Genomic DNA, 12,032 nt, shown 5'->3' with positions numbered 1-12,032 from the left:
TGCTCTCATGGGAGTGGGTGTTACAGCTGTAGTGGGTTTGGATGCTCTGCTGTTCTGCTCTTTTGTGCCCAGGTTCCGCCTACTCCTTAATTGCCTGGAAGTGAGGGCTCCTTATCGGGCTAATTGGGCAAGCTTTAAAAAAAATCTCAGCTGGCTACAGAGGACCTTTTTGGGCCGAGCAGCAGATTGGCGGTCATTTGGTCGTGTGACTTGTAAAGTGTAGTCGTGTATTGTGTGGACTGTACAAACCTGTGTGAGAAGTTGCAGGCATCTGGCAATTGTGCGCCCGAGTTGGGTGGGTGTTTATTTTTCTGTCTGTTGGTTAGTGTGTTGCTGCAGGGTTTCGAGGACATTTCGAGCCTTTATTTTGGAAGTCTAAGGTTGTTTGACCATTTCCTGGTTTCAGTGTTTAACTTTTTTAACTAATGAGGAGTTGATGGGTTATGTCGCCGCATGTCCCTTAGACTTTTAACTACGGTAGGTGTAACATCAAGTCTTCTACAATTGACACTGACATTTCTACTTTCTCATTAAAAACACTTATCAGTCATACCAAAATTGTTGCAAATTGTTTAGAGGTGTGGCTACAGCAAGTTTTTTAATTATTTAATACTCAGGGCTGAAAACCAAGAAAATGTCTGTGCCTGAAGTTAGCAAGATAGGCCTGTATAGGCATATTGGCCAATTTCAATTTTGAATTCAGGCACAGTGCCTGAACACTTTAGGCTCTGAGTATTATGGAATATGAAATTAGAATTTATAGGCCTACAAACATTTATTTTTGCTGCTCAAAATAGCTTCAGTTTGTCTCGTTTCCCAAAGCAGGAGCATCATTGTTTGAAGTGGTGTGCAAGTTGGGTTACTGGTAGACATTTTTTTCACTTACATCTGCTAGTAGTTTATCTCCCATCTTTTCAGATTCTGGTCTGAATGGATAGATTTTTGTCCATTTAAGGTTTGAGCATGTAAGTTTCTAATTCGGCTCAACAGTCTTGCCAGAGGTGACAAGGATTTTGTTCGTGAATGTGACTGACTGAAGGAAAGTTTCTCATCTATCCGTATGTATGGATGGTTCAAATCAAATTATTTGATAAGAGTGGCTGAACATTCATATACCTATTTCCAAGTGTTTGAATCCAGAGGACAAACTCTTAACTCTTTGGTCTTTCCAGAAGATGGCACTATGGCAATGAGAATCCAATATTCAATATGAGGATTTCAAACAGGCCTCTTTTTTTATGCAAACCAACTCTTTTAAAACACCCTACGTATGTATGGTGCTTTCAGGTGTGTTGGAATGTGATTAATTTACTTGTGCACACTTCAACTTCATCCGATTAACAGATTAGGGGAAGCCACTTCTCTATGAAGTCAAGATGGCGGTTGGACCTTAATTACTTCTTGTTAGAAATAAACCTCCTAAATTTCTTGGTGGAAAGACAATTACCCATTAATTTCATGTAAACCTCTTTTGCAGGAATAAACTGCCTTTGAGCTTGTAAAATGTGTTTTGCAAACAAAATAGTACAATCATTTAGAAAAGTTATGTTAATTTACACTGTACACTGTGTTATTATATTCTATATATTGAATGGGGGGGATTAAGCTTCTAAAGTTAAGATGTTGAAGAACCTGGAACCCTTGTGGGGGGTCGAGAACCAGATTATATTCTAATATCCTTCACGTAGTCAGAGAAAAAAAAACAACCACCACATCACATGTACATGCAGACATCTTCATTGAACTTTGTTTCAAATCCAACAGCAAGTGTTAACTGGTCAGTTGAAAACAAAAAAAAACAAACAAACAAACAATCATACAAGGCTTTCCATGGCATAGGCCTAGATCACCTCTCCCATTATTTGGCCCTTACAAAATCCAACCAGTTTCAGTGTGGACGACTTTTGTCTGCATCCTAGCAATAAAAGCAACAAACACGTTACTGTACATTCAACCTCAACTCACTTGGAAAGGCCCACATGAACAGGTATACAGCAACAAAGGGAAAAAGAGAGATCCGGAGCCAATTCAGCTCTTAATGTACCATGAAACAGCTTTACATATGATTCAGAATCGCAGTGATAGTTAAGAAAAGCAGATAGTACAATATCACACTCAAAACAGAGACTTCTGTGCACCACGAGTGACTTAGGTTAGTGTTGTAACTTGCTCTCTTAGTGATCAAGGAAATGGATGAGGAGCTACTCAGTTCCATCACATCATGCATCTTCAAAGTGAAGCTTCGTCAGAGATTTCATTCAAAAAGCGATCTAATTCAATTCTGAGACAAATAAAATGATGGACAGGCCATTCTGATGGAATTAAAAATCAGTAAGTTAACAAGTGTACTACTGTAATACCAGTGGACAATATCAAAGCTATCACTCTTCCAAGTCTCCTTAGCTATTCTTTTATTATGTGAAAACGTGATTTTTGATCCAGGAGCGTTTCTCACACTAATTCTTACTTGTGGATGACTTACCAGTTACTAATGACAAAATGTGTTCGTCTAAGTCATATCTAGAGCCTAACTGCATAAATACGAAGGTAAACTCACACTAGGATTCACTGCTGCAGTTCCAAAAGCTGCTCTGGTGGGTGGGGTGTGCAATGTTAACAGTGAGCTCACACACCAACAAACGGAGCCCTTAAAACCTCAACGAAAAAACAAAAGTGCCTGAGAGATAAAAACAAAAACAAAACAAAAAAAACACAAACTTGCACCTTGCTTTTGTTTGGAGGCTGAGCGCATCCACTACATTTGCCCTCTTAGCAGTCACAACAACAAAAAAATGATATAGTACCAATGAACTTGTACCACTTGGCATTTGTGTACAATAACAACATTAACGTTTACAAAAGGAAAAAAAAGTTCCGTATGAGCTTGGCCTATTGACAGAGATGTTAAAGAACAAGACATGTAACTGATGTGAGTATGGGTGGTGAAGCAGCTGGGAGGGACGCCCTGGGCTCCAGACCTCCCCATCAGGCCACCACTTACTCCAGCTCGTCCTCTGGGGCAATGGTGCTGGTCTGCTCGGATGTCATACCTGCCGAAGAAAACAGAAGAGTCAAATGGATACACGCACGCAAGCAAGCACCACAAGTGACCTTGGTTATATTGGGGACTCCATTATCTAAAATGTCTCATGTCTAAAATCCCTAATGTCTAAAGTAAGTAAATAAATCACTAAATAAATAAGTAACTGCATTGTATTTTTAAAATATTGACTGTTCAAGTTCCAGCTGGGCTCTATGGAATGCCTTTAGACAAATCTTATGTTATGACGCACAAGTTCACATCTGGAGCTGCAGGAAGACTTACTGGAAGCATCGTCATCGACCGATTTCTTCTCATCCTCCTCCATGTACCCAAAACTCAAAAGCTTAGACATGCTGACTTGATCTTTTGCTGACTTCTTGTCATGCGATCTGTGGGAAAAGGAGTTGACCTTTCAGTGAACCTTGCTGATTTAATGTATTTTTGACATTTACAGCACTAGTAATATGAAAAAGCCCTTCCTCATTTAGAGACAGGAAGTTATTAGAAAATGAAATGGGACTCACATCTTTTTGAACTTTCCAACCTCCTTGGAATCATTCATGGTCAGCTTCTCCATCTGATTAGTGGCATGGCCCACCTTTGCCTTTTATTAGCAGGAAAACAACAGAACAGTTTAGGATGAGCTCAGTGACTGACAAACTCCCCCCCCCTCCATTTTGCCTCATGGACCTGCTTGTTGTGACTTCAAAAAGGCATACAACTTAAATTGTGGAACCATGTCCACACTTTCCAAGTATAGTGTTCATTTACTAGATATGGTTGGTGTGTGTGTGTGTGTGTCTCTCCCTTTTAGTACATAAAGTGTGTAATATGTGAACATTAGAACTTGAACAATACAACACGTATTTAGCACAAATTGAACAGAATCTCATTATTAAAACAAAACCAATAATTATATTTCCAAATATGAAAGAAAGCAAAAGTCGCATGTGGCAAATCATAATGGAAACCAATGAAACTCATAGAAGAGGAACTTTGAATGATGAGCAAAGCATCAAGTCAGAGGAAGGAGATGGGGGACAAAAAAAAAAAAAAAAAAAAAAAGCCAACAACGCCCACCGATTTATTTTCCATTACACGTTTTCAGAAGTATCCAGAAATATCCAGACCATTAATGACAGAGAACAAAGTGCAAGTACAGTATGACCACAGTGACACACTACCAAACAGAAAAATAAAGATAAAGTAAATAAACCATATATATCTCAAAATGCTTTATGGGGCAAGTAGGACACATGTCCTGGGGTGTATTCCGAGTACGTGGTTAAGTGACAGATCTGGGTTAACCCAGAGGAAGTGTGAAACATCCTAATAGAAGAAAGAGCCTTTTGGCTTTATGCAGTTTGGATATTGAAGCCCCTGGGCTATTCTATCATCATCAGTATAGGGGAGGTGGTAATGAAGTGGCTAAGGAGCTGGGCTAGTATGCAGTAGCCAGAAAAGTTGTGCCCCTAAGAAAGATAGTTAACCCGAAGTTGTTCTGGGGACAATGGCCCTTGTTATATAATTGACATATGCACTGCAAAAACTTTTTATCTAAAAACATCTAACCAAGTCTTATTCATTTTATATCAAGATCAAAAAATCTAGTTGGTATTGTTTTCAGTATAAAGAGACTTACCTAACGCTTTCTCGTAAAATCATTTGACTTAATTTAAGAAGACTTTGATTTATTTTAAGACATCTCATCCTGAAAACATGCAAATTTGTCTGCCAGTGCGTTGAGTAAATTTGCCTTGATAAGACTCCTTAAAATAAGTCAAAGCAGGGATGGATTACTGCACGGGCCTATTGGGCCCAGGCCCAGGGGCCCAAGAGGTCAGGGGGCCCTGAAGCCCAAGCCTTTGCATGGAATCATTGCCTCAATATCAACAAATCAGGATGTAGGCTATGAATCTGATTGAATTTAGTATTGGCCATCCCCAAAATGCACCAGAATACAGGAAATCACATCAAACAAATTAAAAAATTTCTGGGGGAGGACCCCCAAACCCCCCCTCCCACATATACGACAATAAGTAAGGGGGCCCTTAATACATCTGGGCCCAGGGGCCCGAAAGTTCATAATCCGCCCATGAGTCAAAGTGTTCTTAAATGAAGTAAAAATGGTCTTTCGAGAGCACTAAGTAAGTCTCTTCATACTAAAAACAATACCAAATAGATTTTTTGATCTAGATTATCGTAATATACACTTGGTTAGATTTTATTTTTTGCATTGTGGAAGTCACTATTGCTAAATGAATAAATGAAAATGTTATCAGGTTTACAACTTCCTCTAGGTTATCTTATCTAGGTCTGCCATTAAACCACCTGGAATTATGGCTTGAGGTGCTTCAGAAAGTTTACTATTGACAAGGGCCGTGATCAGGGCAATCGTATGGACTTGGCTCTTCCTATAAGCAGAAACGGCATTATGCAGTCTCTAACAGGCAGGCTACACCAATAACGTAACTGAAGCGTTCTGTTCACAGAGCGTAAAAGAAGACTGGGCTACTTTTTTCGAGTGTGCACCAGGGCTTAAAATTCATTTTTCAAAATGGGGGGGAATTCCCCCCTTAGGTTATTCATGTAGGGGGGATTTACACAATTTGGGGGGGAGGGGGGGGGTCGATTCTGATACCAAGTCAAGAATTGCGATTTCAATACTTCGATACTTTTTTAAAAAAAGTGTTTGATTTTGGGGCCCCCACCACCCTGACGTCACCAGTAATATATACTGTAGTGGGATCATTCACAACAGTGGACATCCTAGATTCTGCTCGACTCTCTCCACACACACAAACACACACTGAAAATGATAGCTTATGTGATATGTTTCTATCATATATTTTTGAATTCATATAGAGTGTATTTATTTAATAATGCATTTTTTAAAGTATAGCATTTTACTAGTAATTACTACTAGCTAAACATATTTAGTAATTTGAATGCCTCATATTGACGTTTAACCTATAACACTTAGGCATATCTTTAATGTGGTGTGTAGGTCCAATTGAGTGCACATTGGTGATGAGTAGGTGTAATTGAGTGCCTGTCACTTTAAGAAAATACCTGAGAGTAATTCTATGGAGTAATTAGCCCCCCTTCAACCTGACGGTTTTAGGCTGTAGTCGCTAGTGAATAAAAGTTGTGCATAGTGCGGTATGTGTATGCAAATCATTATGTTTTCTATGTCATTAGATACAATAAATGTTGACATGTCGAAGACAATCTTTCTGGGATCAAGTGTTGACGTGACCTGAGCTAGCAGGATAGTTACCAAGGAGCTCTTTCCAGATGTAAAAGTTTGCCATGGTAGCGTAGCCTATTTGCGTAAGCGCAAAGTGGTTCTCTCTCTCTCTCCGTGTGTGTGTGCGTCTGCATGAGGCTATGTTCAATTCAACTCGGTAGTTGATCAGTCCGGTCAATAGCACCGCATTCACGCCACTTAATGATTAGGCTATATTAACGTCATCAGACAGGCTGTAAAAGTGTATGCGGGAATTTCTCGCATTATGATGGCTAGAGTTGCGGGACTTGAACAAATTATGCGCAATACCGCAGTGAAATTTAAGCCCTGGCACTGTACTATCTGTTGATTTCATTAGATGAGGCTAACCGAACAGTTCAGTTATACATGTCTGGTGTAGCCTGCCTGTAACAATGGGTATTTTGGATAGTCTCCAACAGTTGTAGCATAGACTTTCATTGGTCTATAAACTATATAGCCGCTTTGGGGGGGAAAGGGATGGTGTTATTATTCCAGTTACCGTTTTGGTAGCTAAGAACAAATGCTACATGACCCAACTGCACATCTCTTAATCTCCAGTAAACTTCTGAACTGAATTCCCTCACAAGTCTGGGGAAGACCCCCCAACAGCTACAAGCCTAAGCATTCAAACCTTCTTCAGCTGGGTCAGCGGTCTTTTTTATGACGAAGAAAACCATGGTTAACAAGAAAATAATTACAGAAAACCAGAAGAAAATGCAAAAATAAATACATAAATAAATAAATAAATAAATAAAATAAAAGAATGCAATGAATGAGCAGTTACTGCGTGGCAGGGGGAGGACATGCTGCTGGAATGGGTGATTGCAAAAAATAAAAATAAAAATGGATATATGAGATATAATGGCACGAAGCCACCAGTGGGACTGATCCATTCACCTTGTCTTTACCAGCGGTAAAGGCATCAGTGCCTTGATCCCAGGGGGAGATTTCATCCGTGCCAAAGGGAGCAGCTAGCAACCTGGCTGCCCCTTTGGACGGACTCTTGCGGCCTCCGTTGGAGGAGGTGCTGTCAGCTGAAGACGCTTGGCTTGGGCTGAAAGCACAAGACCATGGTGATTTACACGTCCGGAACGATACCAAGCCGGAGCAGGACGGAGCGGGAAGGCCCAGTCGTAGCTCACTGGAGGGGTTTGTTTGTGTAGCCATGCGTTAACACTGACATTTTCCCCTCAATCAGATTCCTCAATCATAAGACGGAAGTAGAGTTATAGTGAGGGCAATCAGTTTGATATAGATCTCAGAACTGGCTCGTAAAAGGAGCAGAAGGTAACTCCATGGGGGGGGGGGGGGGGGGGATGTAACAACAGAATACCTATGCTAAGATGTAGAATTCATTCTGGTTTGCCCATCTTAGGGCAGTGCAAGGTGTGCACACCCACACTCAATAGTAACCCAATTTATTCTAATTTCTGCCAGAGCTCCTATACCTAATGAGTCCTGAGATCTGTTGAAGACTATTTAAGTTGTCTTAACAGTTTCGGTCTTCCTTGACTTAATGTGCCAGATTGTTCATGATGCAGTACACAGAGTGCCCAAAATATCAAAACAGCCACGCAAATGAAAGACGTTCATTTGTGCTCCCCACTAACATTCCCCTTTATCAGTTAAGAAAACCAAACCAAACATTTTCCCGAATCCCTCAAGTGCTGTATTTCACTGTGATGCAAGGACTCATTAAGAAGGTCCACATGAAATGGTCAATACAAACAATAGCAACCACCCCCTGAGCCAGAGGTAGAAAACTCCAAGCTTGCCACAAAATGGCCCCGAGTTCTGCAGCATTTTTTGCCACCAGTGCTGGCGCACTGCAGCCAGAGACGGTCAGATGCAGGAAGTGGGCAGAGTCCAGTCTAAGCTAATTAATAAAAGATTTGGTTAAAAGCCGACCAGTAGCAGTTTTGAGCAATACCTTTAAATGGAACGCGTCCGATGTTATAACAGTAGCACTTACAATCTCAATGTTGTTGCGCATCTGATCTGAGTACTTTTTCAAAGAATAATAGCATAGTAGCATTTCTTCTGCTCTTCCAAGCAATTCAATTCTCCAAAACATGGCTACAGCTTTTCAGGCCCATTTTAAATACCATCTCACATCTGACCAGATTGTTATTTTGTTAATCCATAGCAATACGATTTTGAGCAAAACATATGATATTACATATTCACTTACGAGTCGCACTGAATCGTGTTTAATCTCAAATGGATGGGATAGGCTATAGCCTATGCCGTTAGAATTAATTGGAAAGACGTGCAAAAAGAGATCAATAAACAGGATGAATTGACAACACCGCAAGTTTTGATGCATAGGAAGAGTGGTTTATCTGCCTTGATTCTTGGTCATGCGTTGAAATACTATGTTAGACCTACTATCTGTAATGTTTGGAAATAATGTAGCCAATTGGCGTTGTCTATGCAGGCCTATGCGTTTTGTAGCCTATGTTTTAGAATAAGTGACGATACTTTAGAGTGCACTCCCGTCCACCTGCATGCTCTCATGCACCTATTTTCCAGTAAGCACTTAGTCATATCTTCCATAATACAGTAGCCTAAGATCAAATAGTTTGAAGAGAAATTACACAACTAGGCCTACCTGATTTAAGTTTGGGTGCTGAGCCAAAGACTTTGAGGTCGTTCTGTTTTCCATCAAGTAATATATCCATCCATATATTTGGAACTTGCAAAAAGGGCAATCGTTTGCACATTAGCCTAATAGATATACCAGCAAAATGGTGTATCTTATATTGGAAACAGAGGGTTGCAATATAGGCTACTAATAAATCAGGAGCACCAGCAAGCAGTAGCCTACAAGACCTTCTATTATTGTAATATCCTCATGAACTTCGGTCCTAGATCTCCTTTTAGCCTCAAAAAATGAAGTTGGAAGAAATGTATTTACCGCAAAGCTAGACCCGCATGCTTCGTTTCCTGACTGTTGATGCTGATTATTGTCAGTTTCTTATGTTTAGGTGAAGTAGGAAGTAATGTTAGGAATCTCTGATCAATGTGATTGGTCCAGCCTTACCAAAGATATTAATGTTAGTGCCTGTCGCGATGCAAGTGTTGGAAAGGAATCCCAATCATAAGTCTGACTTAATTCACTTTGTGGAATTTTCCAGGCTAGCAGAATGTCCCATTCTTACAGTAAAGGTTTGCCAACAGACATATCAGAATTTAAGGCTGGTTTCATGTAATTGGTTTATTTAAATTCACTTCAAAAGAGAAGTGTCATCCATTTCAGGGTCCCCGCCTTGACGCAGGCCATCTTCCCGTAACTGCTACCGCTTCACCGAAAAACTTGCACCCTACATGTTCAAATTATACACTAAACGAAATCAACCAGGTAGATCAGCTAATTGGTGAAATAACTTGTGTTAAGAGCACAGGTAGAATCAAAACATGGGAGGACTTTTACCTTCTAATGTCGGAGTTTTCCACCTCTGTCCAGTACTAGTGACCTATACACACACAAGCACAGCCTTACCTTAACGGGGACCTGGACCCAGAGTTTGCAGAGAACCAATCAGGGGGCCTATAGGATGAGTTGGCCCCCTGGCATTCCTCCTCCACATCGTCATGCGAGAGCAATCCTGAAATAAAACCCACCCCCAAAAGATCAACTTAAAGCCCCTGGAAAAGGTACAGCACACACGTATTAGTCTAACATTTGATTTCTAGCAAGGCCTTTACAAACCTTTATGCCCTCCTCCTTTGGCCAGTTTAACATAATCCGAGTCACTCTCAAAAATCCCCACCCGCCGGCCAGTGGTTCTTTCCTCTGGTGCTGTGTCGGCAGTCTGACACAGCCCAGGGATCTGAGAAGTTGGGCCAACAACACCATTTGTAGGATTACTCTGAAATGTCTTTTTGCCTGGGTGGAGGATAGAGATCCATGGTATTAGGGCATTACACAATATCCATCACACGTCAAGTCATTCAACACTTGCATTTAGCCTAATGTTTTATATGCATTGGCACTGATATAGCAAATTCGCATCAAGTAAAAAGCCATTGCAAGCCATAAACTAAGCATGCACAAATACAGACAATGGGACCGTTATTAAGGTACTTAAAGACCTCAAGGAACGAAACCGTATGAATAATTCAGTAATCACTTGGGAGACAGCACGATATGTCAGAAACGAAGACACTTTTACCTGGCTTTGCCCGTCGGTAATTCAGTTCAGCGCTCATGTTTGCTAGTCGTCCGAATCGAACACAGGAATTGCTGAAAGAGGGAGGCTTAATCTGGATTTGAACCATCAATATAACAATAAGCTAACGCACAAATCAAACCCTTGCAAATTACTCTGCAAACAAGAACAATGACATGCATTCGTTCATTAATTTATGTTACGACACATATATTCGAGTTTCAGACGATTGTGTCTGCCATCAATCTTTCCGACATTAATGTTAAATTGATTCGCCATTTAATCTAGCTATTAGCTTGCTTGCTTTCTGTTTAACCTGCAAGCTATTATAGCTCTTTCGGGTGCTGCAGGCACACCCTACCCCACCCAGTTACGATGGGTGGCGATCTTACCTCAATCTCTTTAGTAATATTTTATCGAGAATAAACTGGAAAATAGCTGACAGTAAAGACCTCCGATCTGGGATAAAATCACTGCTTTACCTCGGAAACGCCTTCTGGGTACCATTTAGCCTACATGGCAGGGCCTACAGTAAGCTAACATTACTCAGCTGCTTCAACCAAAAATGTATGTTGTACACTTAAAATACTACTTAATCCACATGCACGTTAATTTGTAGATGAAACATTGTACAAAGAGTATGTTATGTGCCAGAGAGAGAGAAATTTAATCTTGCTTACTTACAATGCTGATTTGAGGCGAATAGTAGTTCGGGATGCTACCAAAATGATGCCACTAAAATGATGCCGGAATGAGTTAAATCTGCAACGGATGTTACGTTTCAAAATGGGAGGGGAGATTTTTTTAATTTCCGTTTAATAAAATTCATATTTGATTATATTTTATTTTTGTTTGGTTTGGAAAATATGCTAGATGTGTTTGAATCCATTCTCTATAAAACATCCTAGGCTACTCTTTTTTTCTTAAAAACCGTCAATGATTTAACTGAAGGAAATAAAAATAACGCGTGGCTTTTACGTCACCTAAGCTTTTTTTTCCATATTGTGTCTCATAACAAACATAAAGACATGTATCACAATACCAGATCCTGTTAATCGGTATCACGGGGATCCTAACCTATGATCCTAACTCCATCCACAAACAGGAACCGAAAAAAGCTCCCTCCTATGGGATACCAGAGAATGTCTAATAAGGGGAGAACTGCCACTCTCGGAAAACTTCCGGTTTCTGAACTGGTTGCAGTTCCTTTTGTGGTTCCACATGAGGGCGCTCGTCCACGAGTGCAGAATGCATGGAGGTCTATGGAGCTGTACCCCTCAAAATCCACTTTTCTCGGGATATAAATTTTCAAGTAATTTGAATATTGTATTCGAAAGGGGAGGCAAAGAAAATACACTTGGTGAAGTATTATATTTTTAAAGTCACTTAATTGTTCTAAAAAGCCTTTCAAACGTGTCAATGATGTCACTCATTAGCACAATGCTAGCGTGTTATGGGCAACAATGACCCAAACTGTAAGAAATCAAAAGGACATAAGTACTCGTTCATTCAACTTTTGACCTATAACCCATGTTGAAGTTATACA

At 40.3% G+C, this 12,032-nt stretch overlaps 1 protein-coding gene across 4 annotated transcripts; it reads right to left on the bottom strand.

Annotated features, from left to right (window-relative positions):
* Positions 1–1,721: 1,721 nt before the first annotated feature.
* c22h7orf57 (chromosome 22 C7orf57 homolog) lies at positions 1,722–11,272 on the bottom strand. 4 transcript variants are annotated; one of them, XM_042078657.1, is made up of 8 exons: positions 11,167–11,270; positions 10,490–10,560; positions 10,027–10,203; positions 9,817–9,922; positions 7,212–7,368; positions 3,568–3,647; positions 3,326–3,432; positions 1,722–3,050 (listed from the first exon to the last, which is right to left on the bottom strand). In XM_042078657.1, the coding sequence occupies exons 2-8, from the start codon at positions 10,524–10,526 to the stop codon at positions 2,998–3,000; spliced, it is 717 nt and encodes a 238-aa protein (XP_041934591.1). In that variant the 5' UTR covers positions 10,527–10,560; positions 11,167–11,270; the 3' UTR covers positions 1,722–2,997. The 4 variants fall into 4 exon arrangements, with proteins under 4 accessions (XP_041934591.1, XP_041934590.1, XP_041934589.1 ...); XM_042078656.1 differs by having other exon boundaries at positions 10,490–10,574; positions 11,171–11,264; XM_042078655.1 differs by having other exon boundaries at positions 10,490–10,580; positions 11,171–11,259.
* Positions 11,273–12,032: the final 760 nt, after the last annotated feature.

This window comes from Alosa sapidissima, chromosome 22, assembly GCF_018492685.1.
Source record: "Alosa sapidissima isolate fAloSap1 chromosome 22, fAloSap1.pri, whole genome shotgun sequence".
NCBI classification, from domain to species: domain Eukaryota; kingdom Metazoa; phylum Chordata; class Actinopteri; order Clupeiformes; family Clupeidae; genus Alosa; species Alosa sapidissima.
The sequence above is the reverse complement of the archived record's forward strand: the minus strand, read 5'-3'. Positions and strand labels throughout refer to the sequence as shown.